General features: G+C 52.0%; 3 protein-coding genes across 8 annotated transcripts; 1 reads left to right on the plus strand and 2 right to left on the minus strand.

Annotated features, from left to right (window-relative positions):
* The first annotated feature begins 6,989 nt into the window (after positions 1-6,989).
* LAMTOR4 (late endosomal/lysosomal adaptor, MAPK and MTOR activator 4) lies at positions 6,990-12,321 on the plus strand. Of its 3 annotated transcripts, none has more exons than XM_016957840.4 (4): positions 6,990-7,094; positions 7,618-7,698; positions 11,518-11,635; positions 11,968-12,321. In XM_016957840.4, the coding sequence occupies exons 1-4, from the start codon at positions 7,092-7,094 to the stop codon at positions 12,012-12,014; spliced, it is 249 nt and encodes an 82-aa protein (XP_016813329.1). In that variant the 5' UTR covers positions 6,990-7,091; the 3' UTR covers positions 12,015-12,321. The 3 variants fall into 3 exon arrangements, with proteins under 3 accessions (XP_016813329.1, XP_016813328.1, XP_003951132.3); XM_016957839.4 differs by having other exon boundaries at positions 11,985-12,321; XM_003951083.6 differs by lacking the exon at positions 7,618-7,698 and having other exon boundaries at positions 7,036-7,094; positions 11,985-12,321.
* A 216-nt stretch (positions 12,322-12,537) lies between these two features.
* Positions 12,538-16,919, minus strand: TRAPPC14 (trafficking protein particle complex subunit 14). 3 transcript variants are annotated; one of them, XM_016957838.4, is made up of 11 exons: positions 16,702-16,919; positions 15,956-16,051; positions 15,746-15,875; positions 15,486-15,572; positions 15,207-15,327; positions 14,958-15,105; positions 14,747-14,829; positions 14,499-14,662; positions 13,784-13,938; positions 13,376-13,569; positions 12,538-13,278 (listed from the first exon to the last, which is right to left on the minus strand). In XM_016957838.4, the coding sequence occupies exons 5-11, from the start codon at positions 15,242-15,244 to the stop codon at positions 13,125-13,127; spliced, it is 936 nt and encodes a 311-aa protein (XP_016813327.1). In that variant the 5' UTR covers positions 15,245-15,327; positions 15,486-15,572; positions 15,746-15,875; positions 15,956-16,051; positions 16,702-16,919; the 3' UTR covers positions 12,538-13,124. The 3 variants fall into 3 exon arrangements, with proteins under 3 accessions (XP_016813327.1, XP_016813326.1, XP_016813325.1); XM_016957837.3 differs by having other exon boundaries at positions 15,406-15,572; positions 16,702-16,836; XM_016957836.4 differs by having other exon boundaries at positions 16,202-16,836.
* A 432-nt stretch (positions 16,920-17,351) lies between these two features.
* Positions 17,352-26,848, minus strand: GAL3ST4 (galactose-3-O-sulfotransferase 4). Of its 2 annotated transcripts, XM_001147390.7 has the most exons (4): positions 26,638-26,848; positions 25,051-25,363; positions 24,582-24,885; positions 17,352-19,067 (listed from the first exon to the last, which is right to left on the minus strand). In XM_001147390.7, the coding sequence occupies exons 2-4, from the start codon at positions 25,173-25,175 to the stop codon at positions 18,036-18,038; spliced, it is 1,461 nt and encodes a 486-aa protein (XP_001147390.4). In that variant the 5' UTR covers positions 25,176-25,363; positions 26,638-26,848; the 3' UTR covers positions 17,352-18,035. The 2 variants fall into 2 exon arrangements, with proteins under 2 accessions (XP_001147390.4, XP_009452036.1); XM_009453761.5 differs by lacking the exon at positions 24,582-24,885 and having other exon boundaries at positions 26,638-26,725.
* Positions 26,849-27,127: the final 279 nt, after the last annotated feature.

Here is a 27,127-nt window from a genome sequence, read left to right on the forward strand (position 1 = left end):
AAAATATTTATGGCTGGGCACAGTGGCTCACACCTGTAATCCCAGCACTTTGGGAGGTCAAGGTGGGTGGATCACCTGAGGTCAGGAGTTCGAGACCAACCTGGCCAACATGGCAAAACCCCATCTGTACTAAAAATACAAAAATTCACCAGGCATGCTGGCGCACACCTGCAATCTCAGCTACTTGGGAGGCTGAGGTAGGAGAATCCTTTCAACCCAGGAGGTGGAGGTTGCAGTGAGCCGAGATTGTGCCACTGCACTCCAGCCTGGGTGACACAGAGAAACTCTGTCTCAAAAAATAAAATAAAATAGAAATATTTAAAAAGCATCAAAGACCTTGTATGACACTGAAGAATTATCAGGAGAGAACAGGGAAAAGGACTGGAGCTCAAATAGATGGCTTAGGGTTGATTCTAAACCAGGGATATTTGTGAGTAAAGACAGCAGAGACATAAAGCTTGGCTTTTGCCATTCTCAAGAGTAGAGTGGGCCGGGTACAGTGGCTCATGCCTGTAATCCCAGCAGGTGGTAGGCCAAGGTGGGAAGATCACATGAGCCCAGGAGTTTTACACCAGCCTGGGCAAAATAGTAAGACCCCATCTCTTTAAAAAAAAAAAAAACAGCCAGGTGTGGTGGCATGCACCTGTAGTCCCAGCTACTTGGGGGGCTGAGGCAGGAGGATCGCTTGAACCTGGGAGGTCAGGGCTGCATTGAGCTGAGATTGCGACACTGCACTCCAGCCTGGGTAACAAGGTGAGACCCCGTGTCCAAAAAACAAGAGAGATAGAGTGAACATGGGTGAAAGTCCTTCAGCAACTGGGGAGGTAAACTTTAGAGAAGCATCTTCTGCTGTTTGTTGAGACTCTAATCCATGGGCATTCACTGAAAGGCAGAGATGTATTTTTGGTGGCTTTCATGCATTAGCACAATGGGAGTTGGAGCTTAACATTCACCAAATGGAAGATGCTATGTAACAGTCCCTGTACTGGGTTGAAAACTGAAGAATTTTACTCTGTTTGTTGGGGTAGACTGTACTCCCAGGAATTTTTCTGTGTGGCCACAGAACTTCAAACCGTGTGTCTGAACTGTTAAATACCTTAGATATCTAATAGTGGAAACTGTTCAGAGTAAGATAATAGTGCCTTAGGTCTTAACGGTATACATAAAAGTATTTTTTCAAATAAAATGTCCAGAAAACAATCAAATATCACAAAGCAGGTAATAAAGCAGGGCAGCCAGAACAATAGAAACAACAGACTACAGAAACATGGACACACACAGACACACAAGGACTCCAGATGTTGGAATTATCAGACACAGATTGTAACACTTACTATGTTCAAGGAAATGAAAGTCCAATTTTAAGATCTCAGTGGCCGGGCAGTGTAGCTCACACCTGAAATTCCAGCACTGTGCAAGGCTGAGGCACAGATCACTTGAGACCAGGAGTTCAAGAGCAGCCTGGGCAACATAGTGAGACCTCATCTCTGTAACAAACAATAACAAACAAAAATTTTAAAATAAGTTTGTGGATTTAGGCATGTTTGTTATGTTTCAATTCACTGCAGTTATTGTCCTGATTGATTTCAAAATATTCTTTTTTTTTTTTTGTCCAGTGGAAGCCTCTTCAAGTTGGCCTTTGAGTTCTTTTGACACAACCCTAGTCACCAATAAAGTTATCTTTTTATTTATTTATTTGTCTATTCTTTGAGAAGGAGTCACATTCTGTTGTCCAGGCTGGAGTGCAGTGGTGTGATCTCCATTCACTGCAACCTCCGCCTCCCGGATTCAAGCGATTCTCCTGCCTCAGCCACCTGAGTAGCTGGGATTACAGGCACATGCCACCACGCCTGGCTAATTTTTATATTTTTAGTAGAGACGGGGTTTCAAAGTGTTGGCCAGGCTGGTCTTCAACACCTGACCTCGTGATCCGCCTGCCTCGGCCTCCCAAAGTGCTGAGATTACAGGTGTAAACCACTGCGCCCAGCCTAAAGTTATCTTTAACTTCATTCTGTGGTTTTATTATTATTTTTTCCTTTTTTTTTTTTTGAGACTGAGTCTCGCTCTATCATCCGGGCTGGAGTGCAGTGGTGTGATCTTGGCTCACTGCAACCTCTGTCTCCCAGGTTCAAGGCCTCAGCCTCCCGAGTAGCTGGGATTACAGGTGCCTGCCAACATGTGCAGCGAATTTTTGAATTTTTAGTAGAGACAGGATTTGGCCGCTATCGGGGCAAATTCAGCCAGATACCGGGTGAAATTCACCCCCAATATTTCACATAGCTTCTTTTCTATATTCCCTAAGAGTCGGCCGGTCTGAGAAATAAAGGGACAGAGTACAAAAAAGAGAAATTTTAAAGCTGGGTGTCCAGGGAAGACATCACATGTCGGCAGGTTCCGTGATGACTAATAAAAACCAGCAAGTTTTTATTAGTGATTTTCAAAAGGGGAGGGAGTGTACGAATAGGGTGTGGGTCACAGAGATCACATGCTTCACAAGGTAATAAGATATCACAAGGTAAATGGAGGCAGGGCGAGATCACAGGACCACAGGACGGGACAAATTAAAATTGCTAATGAAGTTTCGGGCACGCATTGTCATTGATAACATCTTATCAGGAGACAGGTTTGAGCAGACAACCGGTCTGACCAAAATTTATTAGGCGGGAATTTCCTCGTCCTAATAAGCCTGGGAGTGCTACGGGAGACTGGGGCTTATTTCATCCCTACAGCTTCGACCATGAAAGACGGCCGCCCCACAAAGCAGCCATTTCAGAGGCCTACCCTCAGGGACACACTCTCTTTCTCAGGGATGCTCCTTGCTGAGAAAAAGAATTCAGCAATATTTCTCCCATTTGCTTTTGAAAGAAGAGAAATATGGCACTGTTCCACCCAGCTCACCGGCAGTCAGAGTTTAAGGTTATCTCTCTTGTTCCCTGAACATTGCTGTTATCCTGTTCTTTTTTCAAGGTGCCCAGATTTCATATTGTTCAAACACACATCCTCTACAAACAATTTGTGTTAACACAATCATCACAGGGTCCTGAGGTGACATACATCCTCCTCAGCTTACCAAAATGATGGGATTAAGAGATTAAAGACAGGCATAGGAAATCACAAGGGTATTGATTGGGGAAGTGATAAATGTCCATGAAATCTTCACAATTTACATTCAGAGATTGCAGTAAAGACAGGCGTAAGAAATTATAAAAATATTAATTTGGGGAACTAATACATGTCCATGAAATCTTCACAATCCACGTTCTTCTGCCATGGCTACAGCCGATCCCTCCGTTTGGGGTCCCTGACTTCCCACAACAGGCCACGTTGGCCAGGCTGGTCTCAAACTCCTGAGCTAAAAAATTAGCTGGGCGTGGTGGCAGACGCCTGTAGTCCCAACTACTCGGGAGGCTGAGGCAGGAGAATGATGTGAACCCGGGAGGAGGAGTTTGCAGTGAGCTGAGATCGCGCCACTGCACTCTAGCCAGCCTGGGCGGAAAAAAAAAAAAAAAAAAAAAAAGAGAGAGAGACAAACACAATAGAAAAATGAGAAAAGAGTTGAACTGGGCCGGCATGGTGGCTCATCCCTGTAATCCCAGCACTTTGGGAGGCCGAGGTGGGTAGATCACTTAAGGTCAGGAGTTCAAGACCAGCCTGGCCAACATGGTCAACATGGTGAAACCCCCTTTCTACTAAAAACCCAAAAAAATTAGTCGTGCCTGGTGGTGCGTGCCTGTAATCCCAGCTACTCGGGAGGCTGAGGCAGGAGGATTGCTTGAACCTGGGAGGTGGAGGTTGCAGTGGGCCGAGATCGCACCACCACTCTCTAGCCTGGGCAACAGAGGAAGACTATCTCAAATAAATAAATAAATAAATAAGCCAGTTGCGGTGGCTCATGCCTGTAATCGTAGCACTTTGGGAGGCCGAGGCAGGTGGATTGCTCTGAGCTCAGGAGTTCAAGACCAGCCTGGGCAACACGGTGAAACCCCGTCTCTACTAAAAATACAAAAAAAAAAAAAGCCGGGATGGCAACGTGCCCCTGTAGTCCCAGCTACTTGGGAGGCTGAGGCAAGGGAATTGCTTGAATCCAGGAGGCGGAGGTTGCAGTGAGCCGAGAGCGCACCATTGCACTCCAGCCTGGGCAACATAGCGAGACTCTGTCTCAAAAAAAAAAAAAGTTGAACTGATACTTCACAAAAGATGATATCCCAAAAGCCAAACCTGTCTGAAAATGTGATCAACCTTATTAATATTTAGGTAAATGCAAATAAAAACTACAATGAGAAGCCATCGCATATCCAAAAACTTTACCCTAAAAGTGTGGCAATACTGGCTGGGCATGGTGGCTCAGGCCTGTAATCCCAACACTTTGGGAGGCTGATGCAGGCAGATCACGAGGTCAAGAGATCAAGACTATCCTGGCCAACATGGTGAAACCCATCTCTACTAAAAATACAAAAATTAGCTGGGTGTGGTGGTGCACTCCTGTAGTCCCAGCTACTCGGGAGGCTGAGGCAGAAGAATTGCTTGAACCCGGGAACCAGGAGGTGGAGGTTGCAGTGAGCTGAGATTGCGCCACTGCACTCCATCCTGGGCAACAGAACAAGACTGTCTCAAAAAAAAAAAAAAAAAAAAAAGTGTGGCAATACCATGTGTTAATGGAGCTGGAGATAACTGGGAACTCTGACACATTGCTAGAGGAGTATGAGTTGGTCCAACCAGTTTGATTTGCAGACCATAGATAAAAAAGATAGGAAACTCTCTGATTCATTTTATCTGGCAACCTGCTCTTTCTACCAAAAGCAGATAAAGAATATACCAAAAAGAAACTACAGCCCAATCTCATTTATCATAATAGATTTTAAAAATTCTAAATAAAGCAGTAAAACAAATGGGTAGTATAATTTGTTCCAGCAGATTTTATTCCAGAAACACAAAGATGGTTAAATATCAAGAATACTGCCACCATAATTGATTACATCAAAATCTTTTTTTTTTTCTTTTGAGACGGAGTTTCATTCTTGTTGCCCAGGTTGGAGTGCAATGGCACAATCTCAACTCATTGCAACCTTCGCCTCCTGGATTCAAGGATTCTCCTGCCTCAGCCTCCCCAGTAGCTGGGATTACAGGCATGCACCACCACACCCACCTATTTTTTTTTTTTTTTTTTTTTGTATTTTTAGTAGTGATGAGGTTTCACCATGTTGGCCAGGCAGGTCTCGAACTCCTGACTTCAGGTGATCCACCCGCTTTGGTCTCCCAAAGTGCTGGGATTACAGGTGTGAGCTACCACGCCCAGCCTTGAAATTGCTGTTTCTAACAAGTCTTAAAAGACACCCAGACTTTAACAATTGTTATTATATTCAGATTTTTTTGTTGGCTTTTGAGACAATCTTGCTCTTTTACCCAGTCTTGAGTGCAGTAGCATGATCATGGCTCACTGCAGCCTCAACCTCCTGGGCTCAAGCGATTCTCCTACCTCAGCCTCCCGGGTAGCTGGGACTACATGTGCAGTATCATGCCTGGTTAATTTTTAAATTTTTAGAGATGGGGTCTTGCTATGTTGCCCAGGCTTCTAGAATCATTCTTCATATTATTTCACTAACACAGCCTCCACCACATTAATATGGCAACAGGTTTAGAAATTATTTAAAACAAAAATTTCTAATGTTTACATATATTGTGTGATATATGTATGTATGTGTATATGTATGTGTGTGTGTATATGTATGTGTGTGTGTGTATGTGTGTGTGTGTGTGTGTGTGTGTGTGTGTATCATTCCAAGGTACTGTTTCTAATTTTTTCCTGCAGGGAATGAATATTCAGTATTGCAGCTGCATTGGCTAGCTGGGGATTCTATTTACCACCACATTGTCCCGGACTGAATCTGAGGACAAAAAACCACTTCGGGAACAAATTCTTGTCTTCAACAAAGAGCTGTCTTGAGTAGGCACAAAAGTAGCATTTGAGGGCCGGGCGCGGTGGCTCAAGCCTGTAATCCCAGCACTTTGGGAGGCCGAGGCGGGCGGATCACAAGGTCAGGAGTTTGAGACCAGCCTGGCCAATATGGTGAAACCCTATCTCTACTAAAAACACAAAATAGCCGGGCGTGGTGGCGGGCGCCTGTAATCCCAGCTACTCGCGAGGCTGAGGCAGGAGAATTGCTTGAACACGGGAGGCGGAGGTTGTATTGAGCCAGAGATCGCGCCATTGCACTGCAACCTGGGCGACCAAGTGAGACTCCGACTCAAAAAAAAAAAAAAAAAAAGTAGTATTTGAGTACCTTTTTTTTCCTTTCCTTTTCTTTTTTTTTTTAGAGGAAGGGCACCCAGGCTGGAGTGCAGTGGCACCATAATAGCTCACTGCACTCTGCAACTGCTGAGCTCAAGAGATTCTCCTCCATCAGCCTCCCTAGTAGCTGGAATTACTGGCGTGAGGCACCACGCCCGGCTTATTTTCTTATTTTTTTGTAGAGGTGGTTGGAGCGGGGGGACTGGGGAGGGTCTCGCTATGTTGCTCAGGCTCGTCTCGAACTCTTGCCCTGAAATGATCCGTCCTCGGCCTCGCAAAGCGCTGAGATTACAGGCGTGAGCCACGGCGCCCGGCCTTGAATCGTTTTTCACATGCATTGCAGGTTATTCCCTTTTATTCTCTAGTTTTTGGGTCCAGTCTTAAACCTGGGAAGGGATTCATTTGGGGGGTCACACCAGCGGGCATCCTGGCTCAGGCGGAACTCTGGCTCCAGACAGTGCGCCCAGGACCAAACGGTCAACCCCGGCCTACTCCTGCCCCTCCCAGATCCTCCCCTCCGCGGACGCTCCCGCGTCTTCCTCTCGCTCAGGCACTGAGGGGCGGGGAGATGGGTGTTAAAGAGGGGATATCACCAATCAACGTGCGCCTCCGGGAAACAGCGCTTCGCACTGGCTGGTTGGGTCTGACGACGTGGCCACTGTCCAATCCTCATGCTAGAGGCGGGGCTAAAGGCCAGTGGCGCAAGCAGAAGGAGGAGCGCACCGGTTGCAAGCACGTGACCGGGGCCTGAAGCCGGAAGCTACCTATCTGGTAGGGAGCTCCCCCAGCACCGAAGACTGCGATGGTGAGTGAGGACGCATGCGCGAGAGGACCCGCCGGGGGTTCAGCGTCTCTGCTCCCCAGTCTGTGTGGTTTCCCCCTCGTGGGCCTGCGCTCCACCCTCACCTCCTATCCGCTCGGGGAGGAAGAGGGGATGGAGATGGGAGGGATGGCGACGAGAATGCTGGGGAGGGGTCTGTGGGAGGGTGTTCTGGGGTTGCGGGTAGTCTGCAGGTCGGGCGGAGACGAGGGGAGGTGAAGAGAGGGTCTGGGGGCAGGGGCCAGTGGGGCAGCAAAGGCCCCTTGGGGTAGCAAAGGTGGGATGTGGAAGGCCAGGGGAACCCGGGGGCGAGAGTGGGGGCAGATGGAGGCTCGGGAAGATCAGTATTGAGGACCATGTAGGGGGGAGGGGGCCGGGAAGGAACCTGGCTGGGGAATGAGAAAACCTGGGGCCATCGTCAACCCAGAGACTTGGGTTTGCAGGTGAAGGGTATCGGGCCGTCCATCCCTCTAGCATGCTTCTCACGACTTGCATCTTTACCCACTAGACTTCTGCACTGACCCAGGGGCTGGAGCGAATCCCAGACCAGCTCGGCTACCTGGTACTGAGTGAAGGTGCAGTGCTGGCGGTGCGTTCTGGGAAAGGGAGGGGGTCCCTTAGTGCACACAGCCCGGTAACCCCTTCTAATATTGGCCCTTCTTTTCTCGGCTTTTATCTGGTTTCCTGCCTGGCATCTATTAGGTTGGTACAAAAGTATTTGCAGTTTTTGCAATTACTTTCAGTTATGAGTCTGTGGAATCTTAGTCTCCTAACGGCTGCGATTTATTTATTTATAGTTTTTGAGACTGAGTTTCGTTCTTGTTGCCCAAGCTGGAGTGCAATGGTGCGACCTCGGCTCACTGCAACCTCCGCCTCCGGGGTTCAAGCGATTCTCCTGCCTCAGCCTCCCGAGTAGCTGGGATTATAGGCACGTGCCACCATGCTCGGCTAATTTTTTGTATTTTTAGTAGAAACGGGGTTTCACCATGTTAGCCAGGCTGGTCTCAAACTCCTGACCTCAGGTGATCCACCTGCCTCAGCCTCCCAAAGTGCTGGGATTACAGGCGTGAGCCAACATGCCTGGCCTTTATTTGGTATTTCTTAAAAAGGCATTTGTATTTTGTTCCATAGTACTGTATGGTGTTAGGTCTCTAGATTACAGGCGTGAGCCACCACGTCTGGCCTTTATTTGGTATTTCTTAAAGAGGCATTTGTATTTTGTTCCATAGTACTGTATAGTGTTAAGTCTCCAGATGTTTTTGACTTAGGTAGAGACAAAGCGTAAGGTTAAGGGTTGAAAACAATACAGGTGGTAAAGACTATTGAGGGAATCCAGGATATTAAAAATTCAACATGTTATGACAAGGTAACTAACTTTCCGGGAGGTAGGAATTCAGCCCACCTTAAAGGAGAGTATTTACAGTGGGGGAGGACTTATTTGCAGGTGTGTGGCACTAACCTATCTGAACTGATGGTAAGTTTATGCTGAAAAGATTTGGGAAGGTTTGAGGGAAGAGAGGAGGATATGGTCAGGGAGGATGTAATTGTGAAGGATCTTCAAGGCCAGGTTAACACACTTGAACTTATTCTTGAAGGTAATACAGTTTGAAAGGTTTTTTTAAACAGAAACAAGACCCAGTGAGGTGGTTGAGCAATATTTGTTGTTAGTGATGTGAAGATGGGCAGAAGGAGGCGTCATTAAGAGATGAGACTGGGCTGGGCGTGGTGGTTCATGCCTGTAATTCTAGCACTTTGGGAGGCCAAGGCGGGCGGATCACGAGGTCAGGAGATCGAGACCATCCTGGCCAACACGGTGAAACTCCGTCTGTACTAAAAATACAAAAACAAAATTAGCCAGGCCTGGTGGTGGGCACCTGTAGTCCCAGCTACTCGGGAAGCTGAGGCAGGAGAATGGCGTGAACCTGGAAGGTGGAGGTTGCAGTTAGCCGAGATCACACCACTGTACTCCAGCCTGGGCGACAGAGTGAGACTCCGTCTCAAAAAAAAAAAAAAAAAAAAAAAAAAAAGAGATGAGACTGGGCAAGTGGTGGTAAGGAGGAGGAGCAAGGAGAGAAGAGTTTTGTTTTTGTTTTTTTTTGTTTTTGTTTTTTGAGACAGAGTCTCGCTCTGTGGCCCAGGCTGGAGTGCAGTGGCATGATCTCAGCTCACTGCAACCTCCGTCTTCCGGGTTCAAGTGATTTTCCTGCCTCAGCCTCCTGATTAGCTAGGATTACAGGTGTGCACCACCATGCCCAGCTAATTTTTGTATTTTTAGTAGAGAGAGGGTTTCACCATGTTGGCCGGGCTGGTCTCGAACTCCTGACCTCATGATTTGCCTGCCTCAGCCTCCCACCCAAAGTGCTGGGATTACAGGCATGAGCCACTGCACCCGGACTGTTTTTTTGTTTTTGTTTTTTTTGAGACGGAGTCTCACTCTGTCGCCCAGGCTGGAGTGCAGTGGCGCAGTCTCCCCTCACTGCAAGCTCCGCCTCCCGGGTTCACGCCATTCTCCTGCCTCAGCCTCCCTAGTAGCTGGGACTACAGGCGCCTGCCACCATGCCCGGCTACTTTTTTGTATTTTTAGTAGAGATGGGGTTTCACCGTGTTAGCCAGGATGGTCTGGATCTCCTGACCTCGTGATCCGTCTACCTCGGCCTCCCAAAGTGCTGGGATTACAGGTGTGAGCCACAGCACCCCATCCTGTTTTTTTGTTTGTTTGTTTGTTTTTAAGATAGAGTCTCGCCGTCACTCAGGCTGGAGTGCAGTGGTACGATCACATCTCATTGTAGCCTTGAACTCTTGGGCCCAAGCAATCCTCCCGCCTCAGCATCCCAAGTAACTAGAACTACAGGCAAGCACCACCACGCCCAGCCATTAAAAAAAAAAAAAATGTGTGGAGACAGGGGTCTTGCTATGTTGCCCAGGCTGGTCTCAAACTCCTGGCCTCCAGCATTCCTCCTGCCTTGGCCTCCCAGAGTGCTGAGATTACAGGCATGAGCTCCTGTGCTTGGCCGGAAGAAGTTATTTTAAAGGAGGAATCAGTATATCTTGCTAATGACTAGAAATAGGTAATAGAGGAAATATTTCTGTAGCCAGAACTCTAAAGCCTGGAAGAGTGATGATGCCTTAAGAAACATGTCCCTGCGTGGTGGCTCACGCCTTTAATCCCAGCACTTTGGGAGGCTGAGGTGGGTGGATCACTTGAGGTTGGGAGTTCGAGAGCACCCTAGCCAACATGGTGAAACCTCATCTCTACAAAAAATTAGCCTGGCATGGAAGCACATGCATGTAATCCCAGCTTCTTGGGAGGTTGAGGCAGGAGAATTGCTTGAACCCAGGAGGCAGAGGTTGCAGCGAGCCAAGATTGCACCACTGTACTCCAGCCTGGGTGATAGAGTGAGACTCTGTCTCAAAAAACAAACAAACAAACAAACAGGAAATCAAAAAAAGAAGTGAATTGGGAAGGAGGTGGATAAGGATAAGGTGAAATTTGATGGCCCAACTTTAGACATTGAGTTTGATATAAAATAGCAGTTAATATATATTGCTAGTTCAGCAAAAGGAACTAAATCTAGTGGAGGCCCATATCAAGGAAGAGGGAAGAGGAAGTTGAGACAGTCACCAGAAAAGAGGAAGCCCAAGCCACTGTCCCATCACTTACTCTAGGGGTCAACAGAGGGAGGTATTCAAGGACAAAGGGAATGTTTATGTTTGAGATTCTGCAAACAGGGCAAGTGTGAAGACAGAAAAAGATGGAGCCATTAACAGGTAAGTGGTGGGCAGGCATTCATTTTGGAGAATGTGGCTTTATCAAATAGGCAGGGACATGGGAGAAATCCAGTTTCATGGGGTTAGAAAAGCATGGTCAATAAAGAGATGGATGGCCAGGCACGGTGGCTCACGTCTGTAATCCCAGCATTTTGGGAGGCTGAGGCGGGCAGATCATTTGAGGTCAAGAGTTTGAGACCAGCTGATTAATATGGTAAAACCCCGTCTCTACTAAAAATATAAAAAATTAGCTAGATGTGGTGGTGCTGGTACGTGCCTGTAATCTCAGCTATTTGGGAGGCTGAGGCAGGAGAATCACTTGAACCCGAGAGGCCGAGATTGCACCACTGCACTACAGCCTGGGTGACAGAACCAGATTCCGTCTCAAAAAAAAAAAAAAAAAAAAGATGGATAAGTTACTGCTCATCCGGGGAAGGCCAGTATTATGGGAAACAGGATGGCATCTGGAGGGTGACAACATTATAGGGGGAGATTTCAGGTTGTTTTTTTCCAAAGCTGAGGGTACTGGCAAGCCAAGGGGGAGAGGGTCTAAGTGTGAGAGCCAAGGGGACTGTGCCTGAATTCCTTCCTGAGCCTGTGCCGTAATGCCTGCCCGTCTCCCTCCTCCGTCTGCGTGCAGTCATCTGGGGACCTGGAGAATGATGAGCAGGCAGCCAGTGCCATCTCTGAGCTGGTCAGCACAGCCTGTGGTTTCCGGCTGCACCGCGGCATGAATGTGCCCTTCAAGCGCCTGTCTGGTGAGCCCCTGCCCCTGCCCTTGGTGGTGGTACTGGGAGCGGGGGGCTGCTTCCAGGGGCTTCTCGGCTTCTCTTCTTCCAGCCTCCTACCATCTCCTGGGGTCTCTGGTCTGGCCACTTTCCTCCCTTTGGGACTCCCCTGTATCAGAATTGTGAATGAGAAGGCAAGAGAAAGGAGATCTAGCAGAGGCCACTCATCTTCGAATCTCTGAGCCTGGAACTATAGAACTTCTTTGGCTTTGATCCCAGCCAATGTGCGTGTGGCCCCGCCCCATGGAGTCTGTTGCACCCACTAACTCTGTGCTCCCTTCCCTCTCCTGGGGCGGGGGAAGGTGTGTCTCTCCTCCAGTGGTCTTTGGAGAACACACACTGCTGGTGACGGTGTCAGGACAGAGGGTGTTTGTGGTGAAGAGGCAGAACCGAGGTCGGGAGCCCATTGATGTCTGAGCCTGCCGGAGGGCGAGGGTCGGAGAAGCGGATTGGGTCTTGGGCCTCTGTGATGAGGCAGGCACACCCGTCGGTCTTGGCTTGCTGCTAGAACTAGGGCCTTCTGCTCGCCCACCTCCCACCCCTACCTGGACGGGCCGAGGCTTGGGGACTCTGAGCTGTGTTAAGGAGAACAAGGGCAAGGAGACCTCCCTTTGTGCTCCCTCCCTCCCTAATAAACATGAGTCTGATGTTCTCCAGCCCAGGGACATGTGTGTTTAGTGTCGGAATGGTTACACCCCATGTCTGTCTTCCACCTTCTGGGGAGAAAGTCATGCACCTTAGCCCAAGTTGGGTGCGGCAGGGCCACCTCTGTGTGCTATAAAACTGGGAAGCAGAAAAAGCTGGAGGGGAAGGGAGTCACCCTGAGCCCTGGCGACCTCTGCTCTTCCCATCAGTACACAAACTAGTCATCCTTCTCCCTCCTGAACAGGCATTTAATAGTCTTATTTCAGTTGGAAGCAATAGTTGGAAAATAAGTTACAGGAACAGACCAAAAAAAAAAAAAAATTAAAGTGCTTCAGGCTGCAAAGGTAAACATAAGGGGCAGGAGGCTACCTGGCCCTGTCCCCAACCCCTGAGACAGGAAGGTCACTGTCAGGGGCTCTTAGCCATCACCACCCTCTAATCTCAGCCCTGCGGGAGGGAGGGAGGGAATGTCAGAGGTGGGAAAGAACTCAACGGGAATGAGGAAGAGACTTTGTAAACTCAGAACCAGGGTAAAGGGCCGGGGACAAGGGAGCTCTGGGAACCCTTACCCTAGGGGTGGGGCCAGCCCCCGCCACAGGAACTTGGGGAATACTGGTGGCTTAGTCCCAGCCATGCCCGCCCACTTCACAGCTTCTTCCCCCATCCCTCATCAGCAGACACAGACAGGCAGCTCTGCCAGGCCTCTTCACCCCCGTCTGGGAGGCATCCCAGGGGAGGCACAGCCTGGGAGCAGGGATCCCCTCTGGGGGCGTTGGGTCTCTGGAGTGTAAGAGGGAACAGAGCTGGCACGGTGCTACTTGACGGGTTCCACCACCAGGACCTTGCACTCGCGCTTGGCAATCTTGTCCAGAGACAACACAGCCTTGTCCGGGGGCAGGTAGAGGGGGCGGCCAACAGGAGAGGCCACAGGGGGCGTGATGGCTCTGCGCTCCATCACACTGCCCGACCTGGGGGAAGGCAGAGGCTGTGGGCGCTGGTCAGACCTGGCACCCTCGCTGCTCCCATCCTCTACCCGGTCCCATGCCACGCCCCCTGGTTCTGTACCTCATGAGGTGGCTTCGGGAAGGCTGCTGGTGGGAGAAGGACTGGGAGCGGCCCAGGCTAGCCTGATGCCTCTCCACCAAGTCCCGGACAGCAGGGCTGCTGGGGCTGCTCTTGCGGGAGAGGGGCCGGGCCTCGGGTGGAGGGTGGGACACGCTGGCGGTGAACTGCAGCTTCAGTTTCATGTGCTGGCTTAGCTGGGGGGAGACACAGTCAGCATGCCAGCTCAGCTTCCAGGGCCCAGGCCTCCTTCCAAATGGTCTTCCCCACGTGACAGACTGATGTCAAATCTAAATCCCACCTTCCCTCTGCCCAGCTTTTTATTTCATCCCCAAAATCTAAGGGTCCTGCCTCCGTCCACCCCAGCATTCTGCATCACTCAGCACTCAGCCCAGACCCTCCCCAGCCCACCTCGAAGAGCCCCGTCCTCAGAGCCTGGAAGGCCACACTGAAGGTGAGCGCGCTGCCCTTCCGGGAAAAGCCAAGGTTGTTGAGGGGCGTGTGGCAGACGACGGAGTCCAGGGCAGCCTGCATGGCCCGGCGCTCCTCCTCACACAGCTGCTTTCCTGGGGGCAGAAACAGGGACCAGCAAACACTACAGCGTTCCTCATTCCCACAGGGCCTTCGCCAGCACAGTCTCATCTGATTCTCAAAGCCACTCTGTGGAGTAAACTGAGCAAACGTTATCTTTTGTGCATGTTGTAGATAACAACAGCTAATACGTACTGCGTGCAAGGCACGTCACGTATATTAACTCAGTATCTGCATGACAGCCCCATCAGATATGAGTTGCTCTATTTTAAAGGTGAGGACTCTGAGGCCCAGAGAGGTTAAGTAACTTATTCAAGGTCACACAGCTAGTAAAGGAGAGAAGTAGAGTTCACACCAGCGAGTGCAGCTCCAGTGTCTATGCCCTGAAAGTCACTCTGCCCCACTGCCTCTCTAAACTCTCCATCTAGGACACTGGGGAGACCACCCAGGTACAGGGCGGAAGCTACCTGCCACAAGTCACCTCCTGTGATGGGGCTGGCACCAAATTTGGCTGTTTTCACTGTCCTGCCTCCCTGACATTTTCCTTTCTCTTCCCCTCCCTGGGGACCAAATTCCTACCTGGCAGCTGACCTACCAGCCTGTGCATGCTCTGGGGTCCACACGAGCCTCACAGCAAGGAAGTCTTGGAGATTGTTAAGCAGCGTGTAGGTGACAGTGAAACGCTCGTAGGTCCGAACAGGGGACTTACAAGAAGCGGTCATCACAAAACACGGGCGGTCCAAGCGGACACTGGGCAGGCTAGGAGTGGTGAGAGAGGGATGCTGGCTGTGTGTGTCAGGCCACAAAGGCGAACGCCATGATTCCTCCAGGACCCACACTCACCGGTAGTGGGTGTAGATGCTCTGAGTGAAGGGCAGCTTTGGGGTGGACCACTGAACCACAGCAATCAGGGGAACTTCCAGGCCCTGCAGGAGGGACAAAGGGGGTTGGCACAGGTATTAAGAGTGCCCCTCCCATCTTGAGTTAGCTGCCTGGTCTTTCCCTCCCACTGCCTTATCACTTTTCTTTGAACACACCAGCCCCTTATGCTCACCTCCTTGGCCCCTGGAGGGGGCTGCTCACCCCCTCTCAGCTGAAACAGGAAGTTGTGTTCCTCTAGGGCATTCAGCGGGCAGGGGAAGCAGCCAGAGGTCCCGGGTAGGCGGCAGAAGGAGCCCATGGAGACTTCCCCAGACTGGTGACTAGCTCAGAAAAGAGGACAAGGCATGGTCTCCCCATGCCAGAGCTCAGCCCCTGAAGCCATCCCCACCACTTCACAGCCTCGCCCCTCCCAGGACCTCACCAGACATTGTCCACCAGCAGCACAGAGCCATCGGGCATGACAGGTAGATAACTGGCGTTGAAGTTGGGGAGGATTCGGATATCCCAGATGGAGATTTCCTCCTGAGAGGAGCTGTTCAGCACTGTGGGAGAGGACCAGCTTGGCTCAGAATAGCTGGACCCCTCAGGCCCCACCTTTACCCAGAAAAAACCGGACCTACCCCACCAGCCTGCCCAGAGGAACTGCATCCAATCAGTTCCCTTGTTGCTCCCGGAGGCTGGAGCCGGCAGCCCTGCTTACCCTTGAGCACGGTCAAGTGTTTTCCAGCCACAGTGAACTGCCGGCATTTCAGAACCGGAGGGGGCAGCAGAGTCAGCAGCGTGCTCACTGCGGGAGGGGGTGGGGGCAAGAAGTGATGGTCTGGAGGCTGACCTCACCTCCAACCCAGAATTCTCACTTTCCTCTTCTCAGAGCCCATTAGCCACTTTCCAGTGTGACCCCTCCCCTCTGTCCCCCAATTCCCAGACTCTAGCCCTTTGCCTCTGCGCTGCCCTGCCCACCTTGGGCCTTGAAAGCGCTCTGCTCGCCCCGGAATGTCTCCCCAGGAGATCGGGTCTGCAGCAATCGCAGGTAGCCTTGATCTCTGACCTCTGGTGCCTCAATCTCCCGCTTCCACACAGTCACTACAATCTGTCAAGAGGAAAGACAGATGGCTGAGCCCGGAAAAGGTGTCTGAATTAGGACAATAGCTCCACTCTTGCTCATCTTACCTTGGCCTTAGGTGTCCCTGGGGGCAGTCTATCCAGTGAAACGGTGAGTGGGAAGATGACCTCATCTGTGGACACAATCGGTTCCTCCACAGGCAGCTGGGGTTGGGAAAGGGGTGAAGAGGTCAGGAGCAAGTCAGAGGCAGCCTGCAGCCTTTCCCTTTAAGACCGGCAGGTCATCTGCCTCCTGCCTCAGGCCCCCAGCAAACCGCCCCTCCGTCCTGTGCCAGGTCCCCCAAAGCTCCTCACCGTGGTCGCTCCCCCTGAGGTAGCAGGGCCCGGGCCGTGGGTGAGAAGGGGGCTGCAGCCTCGGAACAAACCCCCACCCCCAGGATCCCCTCCCCCTGGGGGCTCCGAATCCTGGTCGCCGGCGCCGCCGCCCCCCGGCATCCCGCCTCCGGCGCTGACCGAGGCCAGGGCGGCCAGGGCGGTTGCCAGTTCTGCCCAGGCTCCTCTGGAGCCCAAGCCCGGGCCGCCCCCGGTGCCGGACCCCGCACCGCCCCGGCAGCGCAACACCAGCAGAAAACGGACAGTCTCCCCCAAGTACAGATGGTTGCGCCGGGGCAGCGCCCGGTACCGGCCCGGATCCCCTGCCAGCTCCGCGCGCGGCGGCAGCGGCACGGCCGGGAAGTACATCGAGTAGTCGCACTGGGACTCCATGGGGCGGCGAGGACGGCGCGACTGGGAGCCCGGACCGGAGGCCGACCGCCGGCGGGGCCCGCTAGGGTGGGTGCAGAGGGTCCCGACACCTCCGGCTGCTGCGCCCGGCTGGGGCGGCCGGAGAGACCGGCCCGGTCCCGGCACCGGGGCAACGAACCCGAACCGACAGCCGGCAGCGCCGGAACCGGGGTACTGAACCGAATGACTGGAGAGAAACAGGAAGCGGAAGGGAGGGGGCGTGGCCGCCGAGGCCCCGGAATCTGCGAGTGCCCGGACCGTGGAGGAGGGGGCGGGGTCCCGCTGCTCTGAGGCTGCGAGAATGCAGGCGGGGGCTGCGGCCAGGCTTCTTGGAAAAGAAATGGAAGACCTCGTCGGCCAGGCGGGTTGGCTCACGCCAGTAATCCCAGCACTGTGGGAGGCCGAGGCGGCAGGATCGCTTGAGGCCAGGAGTTCAAGACCACCCTGGCCAACATAGCAAGTCCTCCTCTCTGCAAAAAATTTAAAAATTATCCGGGCGCGGTGGCGCGCGCCTGTATTCCCAGCTACTTAGAAGGCCTAGGCAGGAGGATCCTTTGAGCCCAGGAGTTTGAGGCTGAAGTGAGCTATGATTGGGACACTGGACTGCAGCCTAGGTGACAGAGTGAGATCTTGTCTCGAAAAAAAAAAAAAACCCTTCCAACCCCACTTCTCCCAGGAAGATTCTCCATCCCTCCCCTTTCCACCCTCCATAAATCAAGTAGAAGTTTCAAATTATTTATTCATTCAACAAACATTTCAGAGAGAAATGAACAGTCTAGTAGCAAATATTTCATAGAGAAATGGACGTATCATTCCAACTCACCACGCCCCAAACTTTCTGTGGCTCACTCCATCTTTTGCCCCTCTAGGGAGCTTTGGTGATGTGGATCTGCCTTGGGGCAGGAAAGGGGAAGGGGAGGTCAGGCCTAGTGGCTCACGCCTGTAATGGCAGCACTTTGGGAGGCAGAGTCATGTGGATCACCTGAGGTGAGGAGTTCAAGACCAGCCTAACCAACATGTTGAATCCCTGTCTCTAAAAATATAAAAATTAGCCGGGTATGGTGGCACGCATCTGTAATCCTAGCTACTCTGGAGGCTGAGGCAGGAGAATCGCTTGAACCTGGGAGGCAGAGGTTGCAGTGAGCCGAGATCATGCCACTGCACCCCAGCCTGGGGGACAGAGCAAGACTCCGTTTCAAAAAAAAAAAAAGTTGGGGGGAAAGAACAAAATGAGTGTAGGGTGGAGGAGGGAAGCACTGCTGGGAGCCCAGCGAAGAGGGGGCTTGCATCGGGACAAAGACTCATCCCTTCTGGGAGATGCAGAAATGGCATCTTGCTGCCCCCCACTCATCACATGTGCCCTTCAAACATGGCTGCTCTTCCACCTAAATCTGTAGTCTGATGTTTATGGGGAGAGTGGCCTTGAAGTCTTGAGGGGCAGTGAGACGGTAGGGGGGAACTGCTTGGCATCCAGCTTGTCCTTGTACTGGAGCTCAGGGGTAGCTAGGCGCTCACATTCCTCTTGGTCTTGGGGGCTCAATCCACTCCGAAGTATATAGCCCAAAACCTTAGCTGACCCAAACTGGAAGGGGCGGAACCGGCGATCAGTGATGTATTTGGGGTCAGAAGCCTCACCCCCTACCAGACAATGTTTCGCTAGGGCCTCTCGGCGAGCCCGGAGCTCGGCCACAGCTTTCTGCAGCCGGCCCTGGCCGTATTTCTCTATCCGTGCCCAGAGACTGCGGTTGAAGTGGACATAGAGAGCCCAGTCCAGGTTGTTCCAGGCTCGGGCCCGTGCAGTCAGCTGCCGGTCCTCCGCAGTCAGTCCACTGTTGCTGACAGTGCTGAGGCCCTGCTTACGTCCAGCCTGGGCATTGTGCATGAAGCCCACCACGTCATCTAGACCCCAGCACAGGGCATCTGCCAGCAGAACCAATGACTCATCGAAGTACTCAGCCACCATGACCAGGTCAAAGACAGAGTCCAGCCAGGCCAGACCCCACTGGATGAAGGATGAAGACCCCAAATCGAAAGAGGCAGGGCTTGATATCTGGCTGCGATGATCAGTAACAGTGGAAACAGGATGGATGAGGGCATTGGGATTGAGGGTTTGGGCTCGAGGGCCAGCACCAGAAGGCAAGACCTGCAGCTGTGGGGGGTTGGGGTCTCTGGGGGGATGAATATTCCCTCTCTTGGCCCTCTTCTCTGGGGGAAAGGGCAGGCCAAAGTCAAACCATAGTAAGTTGCGAGCGTAGTGGTCCCCACGGGCCCCAGGCCTGTAGAAGCCTCGAGGATTGGCCAGGAAGGCAGCCAAAGATGGTGACTTGTGGAAGGCTGATGAGGTGGATTTATAGTAGGAGAAGGCAGAGCGAGCCAGAGCCGCTGGGTCTCGGACAATGGAAAAAAAGAAGCTGTCAGAAGGCATGACCTGAAGTACCTGCAGAGGAGGGAAGACAGAAGAGAGAGAACTGGGCTGGGGAGAAGGTATGCATAAGTATGCACAAGCCATGTGTCCGCTGACCAGCCTCCTGAAACCTCCTCCTCCCAGCTCTGCTAGGAATCCCCAGCTTCCATCACTTGCTGAGTGGCAAGTTACTTAACATCTCTGAGACTCAATTTGCTTATCTGCAAATGGGGATAATCATACTTTCTCAAGTGACTATGAAAGATACATGAGATAAAACATACAAGAAATCTGGAGCATGGAGCCAGTCATGTTTTGTGTGCCTGTAGTCCCAGCTACTCGGGAGGCTGAGGCAGTAGGATGGCTTGAGCATTGCTATGTTGCCGAGGCCAGCCTGGGCAACATAGCGAGACCCTGTCTCTACAAAAATAAAACTAAAAAGCCAGGCATGGTGTGTAATCCCAGCACTTTGGGAGGCCGAGGCGGGCGGATTTACCTGAGGTCAGGAGTTCGAGACCAGCCTGGCCAACATGGTGAAACCCCGTCTCTACTAAAAATACAAAAAAATTAGCCAGGTGTGATGGCACACGCCTGTAATCCCAGCTACTCGGGAGGCTGAGGCAGGAGAATTGCTTGAGCCCAGGAGGCGGAGGTTGCAGTGAGCTGAGATCGTGCCACTGCACTTCAGCCTGGCCAACAGAGCAAGACTCTGTCTCAAAAAAAAAAAAAAAAAAAACTAAAAAAATTAGCAGGTCAATCAATGATAGACTGGATAAATAAAATGTGGCACATATACACCATGGAATACTATGCAGCCATAGAAAAGAATGAGATAATGTCCTTTGCAGGTGCATGGATGAAGCTGGAAGCCATCATCATGCTCAGCAAACTAACCTACTCCAGTAAACTAACAAAACTAACACAGGAACAGAAAACCAAACACCATGTGTTCTCATAAGTAAGTGGGAGTTGAACAGTGAGAACACATGGACACAGGGAGGGGAGCATCACACACTGGGGCCTGTCGGGGTGGGGAGCAAGGGGAGGGAGAGCATTAGGACGAATACCTAATGCACGCAGGACTTAAAACCTAGATGATGTGTTGATCAGTGCATCAAACCACCAGGGCACATGTGTACCTATGTAACAAACCTGCATGTTCTGCACATGTATCCCAGAACTTAAAATAAAAATAAATTAGCGCGGTATCCTGGTACACACCTGTAGTCCCAGCTACTCAAGAGGCTGAGGTGGTAGGATTGCTTGAGCCCAGGAGTTCAAGACAAGCCTGAGCAACACAGCAAGACCCTGCCTTGAAAGAAAGGGGCTGGGTGCAGTGACTCACACCTGTAATCCCAGCACTTTGGGAGGCTGAGGCGGGTAGATCACAAGGTCAGGAGTTCAAGACCAGCCTGGCCAAGATGGTGAAACCCCATCTCTACTAAAACTATAAAAATTAGCCAGGCGTGGTGGCAGGCGCCTGTAATCCCAGCTACTCAGGAGGCTGAGGCAGGAGAATCGCTTGAAGCTGGGTGGCAGAGGTTGCAGTGAGCCGAGATCGCGCCACTGCACTCCAGCCTGGGCAACAAAATGAGACTCTGTCTCAAAAAAAAAAAAAAAAGAAAGAAGCAGCCAGAGCCAGAGAGGGAAGGAGGGAAGGGAAGAGGAGGGGAGGGGAGGGGAGGGGGGGAGGGGAGGGAGAGGGGGAAGAGGAGAGGCTTGTCGGGGTCAGGGGCAAAGGAAGAGAGAGCATGAGGATGAATGCCTAATGCATGCAAGGCTTAAAACCTAGATGACAGGTTGACAGGTGCAGCAAACCACCGTGGCACATGTATACCTGTGTAACAAACCTGCATATTCTGCACATGTATCCCAGAACTTAAAAATTAGCCGGGCACTAATTTTAAAGGGGAGGGGAGGGGAGGAAAAGGAAGGGAAAAAAAAGAAAAAGAAAAAAAAAGAAAGAAGGGAGGGACGGAAACCTGGAGGATAGGAAACTCCTGGAGAACATTAATTTCCTTGGGCATTTCTGTCTGCCTTGGTCAGTAAAACCTCTAGGAACCAACCTTTGTACTCATTTCTCCAGCAAAAACCTGTTGAGTGCCTGGGAGGGGGCATCACTGGCAACAAAGGAGCAACTATAATGCCATCTCGGGCACAGGCAGCAGGTGGGCAGGCCAGGCCCAGAATGGCTGAGGGGTAAAGCACTTCAGGGTCTCCTGGGCATCCTAGAGGGCAAAAAACACCCTGGGCTGGGACACTGGGAAGCCACGGCTGCCTGGTAGGATGCTGCCCTGAGGGCTGGGACACGTGATTACACCGCTCTGCAAGAATGAAGGTGGAGATCAGGCTGCACCACACCCTAACGTGGCCCTGCAGGCTGATGCAGGTCAGAACCTAGCTCCTGGTCTCCTTGAAGGGTTTCTGCCTCCAAAAATGACTTCCATCATTGAATCTGACTTCTGTCTGTCATGGTGTTCCTCAATCGGCTCTGCAAGTATGGCACACCTGAATAGCAGCCTGTGAACTCTCTTTTTTTTTTTTTTTGAGGGGGAGGACAGGAAATGAGTATTTTAGCTTTTCAGTGTTTATTTTCTTCTTACTATTTTTTAAGAGACAGTGTCTCCTTGCTCTGTCACTTAGGCAGCATATCATAGCTCACTGCAGCCTTGAAAACTCCTGGGCTCAAGGGATTCCCCAATCTCAGCCTCCTGAATAGCTAGGACTACAGGCACACACCAACATTCCCTGTTAATCTTTAATTTTTTTGTAGTGATGGGGTCTTGCTATGTTGCCCAGATTGGCGTTGAACTCCTGGGCTCAAGTAATCCTCTCACCTCAGCATCCAAAACACTCGGATCACAGGCATGAGCCACCATGCCTGGCCCTGCAGGTCTCTTTGAAGGCAGAGGGGAAAGCGAAGAAAACAGTCTTTGGCATCTGGACCTGGAATAAAATCCCACTCTGCCATTTACTAATTCTGTGACTTTGGGCGGGTTATTGAAGGTCTCAGAGCCATCATTCCTCCATCTAGAAATCTGAGTAACTGGGTAACACTTACCTGGAAGAATGTGCAAGTGTCTGGAACATGGTAGGTATTCAGTGAATGGTGGCGTCAGTGAAGGCCATCATCCTAGCCTCTGGAGAAACCTACCTCAAAGGTCACTGTCATTGCCTCACTCCTGGCAGTGGCCTTTCGCTGCCCATCAGAGCACGCCCATGTCCTCAGCTGGTGTCTCCAGCTCCAGCTTCAACAAGGGTGACTTTGCAGCCCCTGTGGAACTTCCACCCCCAGTACAGACATTCTCCCTCTTACATGCACACACACACATGCACCCCACCATGTCCTTGCTGGTGTTTTGCTCCCTCTAAGAATGCCTCATGCTGTCCTTACCACAAGCCACATCCACCTTTTCCTTTAAAACCCCCCGCTCTCAGCTGGGCACGGTGGCTGACACCTGGAATCCCAGCATTTTGGGAGGCTGAGGTGGGCGGATCACTTGAGGTCAGGAGTTTGAGACCAGCCTGGTCAACATGGCGAAACCCTGTCTCTACTAAAAGTACAAAAATTAGCTAGGCGTGGCGGCGGGTGCCTGTAGTCCCAGCTACTTGGGAGGCATGAGAATTGCTTGAACCCGGGAGGCAGAGGTTGCAGTGAGCTGAGATCGTGCCACTGCACTCCAGCCCAGGGGAAAGAGCAAGACTCTGTCTCAAAATAAATAAAATGAAAATCAAAATTAAATAATAAAGTAAAATAAACCCCCCTCTCCAGAAAGCATCACCTCTTTGGTGAATAGTCTTCTCACCATTCCAGATACAAACACACGCACAAGCCTCGGAAGAAGCCTCGACTTTGGAGTGCATGGACCTGGGCTCAACTTCCAGCTCTGCCACTTTAATTTTCAATTTTATTTATTTATCTTTCTTTCCTTTTTTTTTTTTTTTTTTTTTTTTGAGACAGAGTCTCACTGTGTCACCCCGGCTGGAGTGCAGTGGCACGATCTCAGCTCACTGCAAGCTCCACCTCCCAGGTTCATGCCGTTTTCCTGCCTCAGCCTCCTGAGTATCTGGGACTACAGGCACCCACCACCATGCCCGGCTAATTTTTTGTATTTTTAGTAGAAACGGGGTTTCACTGTGTTAGCCAGGATGGTCTTGATCTCCTGACCTTGTGATCCACCCGCCTTGGCCTCCCAAAGTGCTGGGATTACAGGCGTGAGCCACTGCACCCGGCCTTTTTTTTCTTTTGTGAAATGGAGTCTCGCTCTGTTGCCCAGGCTGGAGTGCAGTGGCACAATCTCGGCTCACTGCAACCTCTGCCTCCTGGGTTCAAGCAATTCTCCTGCTTCAGCCTCCCGAGTAGCTGGGATTACAGGCGTGTGCCACCACGCCTAGCTAATTTTTGTATTTTTAGTAGAGACAGGGTTTCACCATGTTGGCCAGGCTGGTCTCGAACTTCTGACCTCAGGTGATCTGCCCACCTTGGTCTCCCAAAGTCCTGGGCTTAGTCCCGGGCTAAAAATACAGCTGATCCTCAAAATGTGAGGGGGTTGAAGAAGACAAGTCAGAAGGCAGTGGGGGAGGTGGGGCCCTGGTGTGACAGTGAAAGGGAGGCTAAGAAAGGGAAGGGGCGTGTTGTCCTAGGTACTTGCCAGGCTGAGGTGGGAGGATCATTTGAAGCCAGCCTGGGCAACATAGTGAGACTCCATCTCTACAAAAAATAAAATAAAAAAATAGCCAGGTGTGGTGGCATGCACCTGTAGTCCCAGCTAGTTGGGAGGCTGAGGTGAGAGGATCGCTTGAGCCCAGGAGTTTGAGGTTACAGTGAGCTATAATTGTACCACTGCATTCCAGCCTGGATGACAGAATGAGACCCTGTCTCTCTCACACACACACACACACACAGGCTGGGCAAGCTCACTCCTGTAATCCCAACCCTTTGGGAGGTCAAGGTGAGCAGATCACTTGAGCCCAGGACTATTTATTTATCTATTTAAGCCCAGGGGTTTGAGATCAGCCTGGGCAACATAGCAAGACCCCGTCTCTACAAAAAATTAAAAAGTAGCCACGTGTAGTGGCACATGCCTTAGCCATAGCTACTCAGGAGGCTGAGGTGGGAGGATCACTTGAGCCTGGGAAGTCAAGGCTGCAGTGAGCTATGATTGTGCCACTGCACTCCAGCCTTGGCGACAGAGTAAGACCCTGTCTTCCAAAAAATAATTTAAAAACAGAAGGGTAAGGGGCACCTGGAGGGAGAGTTGGGGGCTCAGAGTTGGCAAGGCACTGATGCCAGGGAAATACATTGGTGAAAGAGAGAGACTGGAGTAAGCGCCAGAGAGAGAAGGGAGGAGGACTTGGGCTCCCAGAAACTACTGGGGAAGGGACCCCTGTAGAGAGGATGGCAGGGAGCCCAACTTTGTGGCCCCTATGTCCAACTTTAGGGTGAGATGATGCCTGGGGAGCCCCCAGGTCTGGGCCCCCTCCCTTGGTGGTGTCAGCCTGAGCCCATCTGTTTCTGGTCCCTCCCACCACTGCGACACTCCTTACCTCTTTCAGGTTGAACCTCATGTGGTGACAGAGGATGTGGAAGGGGAGCTGGGTGCCTCCACCCTGTGGGCGGTAGCCTTTTACCCTAGAGGCCTGGAAGAGCTTTGGGTAGCCAAACTGGTAGCGGGCAGGGAGGGCGAAGCGCAGCCCGTGCCGGTCCCCATAGCGGTGAAGCAGGCTCAGCACAGAGCTGCTCCCGGATTTATGTGTCTTCAGGAACACCAGTCGCTGCCGGGGTGGGCAGGACGGAAGGGCTGGTCGTAGGGATGGGGCCGAGGGCTGTCGGAGCTGTAGCCCGGGTAGCCTGGGAAGAGATGGAGGGGGAGTGTCCTGTTCCTCAGCAGCAAATGGGTAGAAGGGACAGAGGGCATGGAGGCTTCTGAGTCCCCAGGAGTCACCAGCCCCAGGTGGGATGGGGAAGAGCAAGTACGGGGCATCTAGAAGGAGTTGGGGCAAAGTGGGAACTCACCTCCTCTGGAAGGGCCCTCCCAAGAGCTGGAGTGCAAAGCCAATGGTCATGAAGACTCCCAGAGCCACCCCCAGGCTCCGAGGTCCCCAGAGCCGCAGCGTCCTGGCAGGAGAGAGAGGGCCCATGTGGCACAGGGAAGGGTGAGGTGACAGAGGGATGGAGCCAGGGCCAGGAAGAGGGGCAGAGACAGCTGGAGACAGCCGTGCAGCTGCGGAAGTCACTGATTGGAGATCGGGGGGTCATTCCCCAGGCCTGCTCACAGTCTTGGTTGAGTCTGCCCCCTGAGTTAGCAGATTTTTGCCTCTGTCAGCGTCTAGAAGGGAAATGAGGGGGGAAGAAGGGAAGTCTAAGGAGAGAGGCAGTGCCCCTTCTCTCCTGCTGCAGCTGAGACCTCCTTCAGGGAAGGGGAGTGGCTGAGGATGTTGTCTATACCCAGACTCTCCTAGGTGGCCCCACAACTACTCTCTCTGCTCTATCACTTTCTTATCTCCAGTTCCTCCCGCTCCCCACCTACAGTTGTCCCTGAGCCTTGGGGATTTATAAGGGAAGGAGAGAAAAAGCCCCAGCTCATGAATGAAACAGCCAGCAAGAGAGAGAGAGATCAGATCAATCAGCTCATTAACACAGTCAGGTCAGACCATGGTCGGGAACCTGGTTTCCTCCAGAGCCCCTCTGGCTGTCACAGATGGGGATAAAGAGCCCTATCCCAGGACCAGGAAGGGAAGCCATACAGTGGGAATGAGGATCAGACAGGACACAGGTGTATGAACCCAGGCAGGAGGAAGGGAGGTTGGACTTCCAGGAGTGGCATTGCAATGGGTAAGAGCCATTGGGTTATAAATTCCCACGCCTCTTTTTTCTCTGTCTCAGCACGGTGCAGACCCCCATGTATGACAGGGGCTGGGGGAGACGTGTGGCTACTTATGAAGCCCAGATCCCTGGACTTACCCACCATTCCACTTTCCAACCTTATCAGTGCACCCGGAGGAGACTGAAAGGGTGGGGCTGGAGAGGGAGACAGATAGAGACACACACACACACACACACACACACACACACACACACACACACACGGAGAAACAGAGAGAGAGAGACAGAGGGACAGAGAGACTATGACACAAAGATAAGGAGAAAGGCGCAAACACTAACTGCAGAGTTCCTTCTGAAGCCCGAGCTTCCTAATCAACCGGGAGTCCAGCCCCGCCCCTTCAGATTACAACTCGCGATCAGGGACCACGGCCCCTCCAACAAGCCCCGACAGCTCCCTGCTCCGATGAGCCAGGGGTAACCCCAAGCAGAGAGAAGCCACACTTTTACTCCCGGAGACCTGCCCTCTCTGGCATCACTCCCCAATTCCCTCCCTGATCACAGCCCCTGGGGTCTAGCCGCGTCTCCTCTATCCAGAGTTCTTCATTTCCTTCCATCCATCTCTCCCTTCCCATGATTGGAGATCCCAGCCCTCTGTCCCCTCCAGCTTTGGTGACTGCCCAGTTGCCCCCGCTGGGGTTCCATGAACCCCTCATGTCTCCTCCCATAAATTAGAGGGTCCCTCCACTGGTCCTATCCTTGGTTTCACTTCCCACTCACCAGGCCACAAGGGGAGCAGCAAGGGAAATCGGGCCGGGCCCTCCCGCCCATCCCAGCCACCGCCCGACTCTTGGCTCAGCTCAACTTTCCCCAAGAACTTTCTCAGCGCCCAGGCTCCTCCCTCCTCCCTTTGTGCCGCCAGCCCCAGCAGCTGCTGCAGCTTTGATCGCGGTTCTAGGTCTCTCCCTCGCTGCATCTTCCCCTCTTCGGCAGGGCACCCAGACTCCTCTTGGAAGACACCACTTCCGCCCCGCCTTTCACACTTGGGAATCAATCCTACCATTTTCTCTTGGCTTGCCGCAGAACAAAAGATTCATTCAGGCGGTGGAAAGAAAGAAGGAAGGAAGGAGAAAGTGATATTTGAAAGCAGACATTGTCAAGGACGTGGCAAGGTAGCCAGAGACTGACACTCAGAGAACAAGGCCTCCCATCCTGAAGGCAGGGGGCAGTGGTGTGGTCACCTTAATAATGCTTCGTGGCCGGGCGCGGT

Source organism: Pan troglodytes, chromosome 6, assembly GCF_028858775.2.
Source record: "Pan troglodytes isolate AG18354 chromosome 6, NHGRI_mPanTro3-v2.0_pri, whole genome shotgun sequence".
In the NCBI taxonomy this organism is placed as follows: domain Eukaryota; kingdom Metazoa; phylum Chordata; class Mammalia; order Primates; family Hominidae; genus Pan; species Pan troglodytes.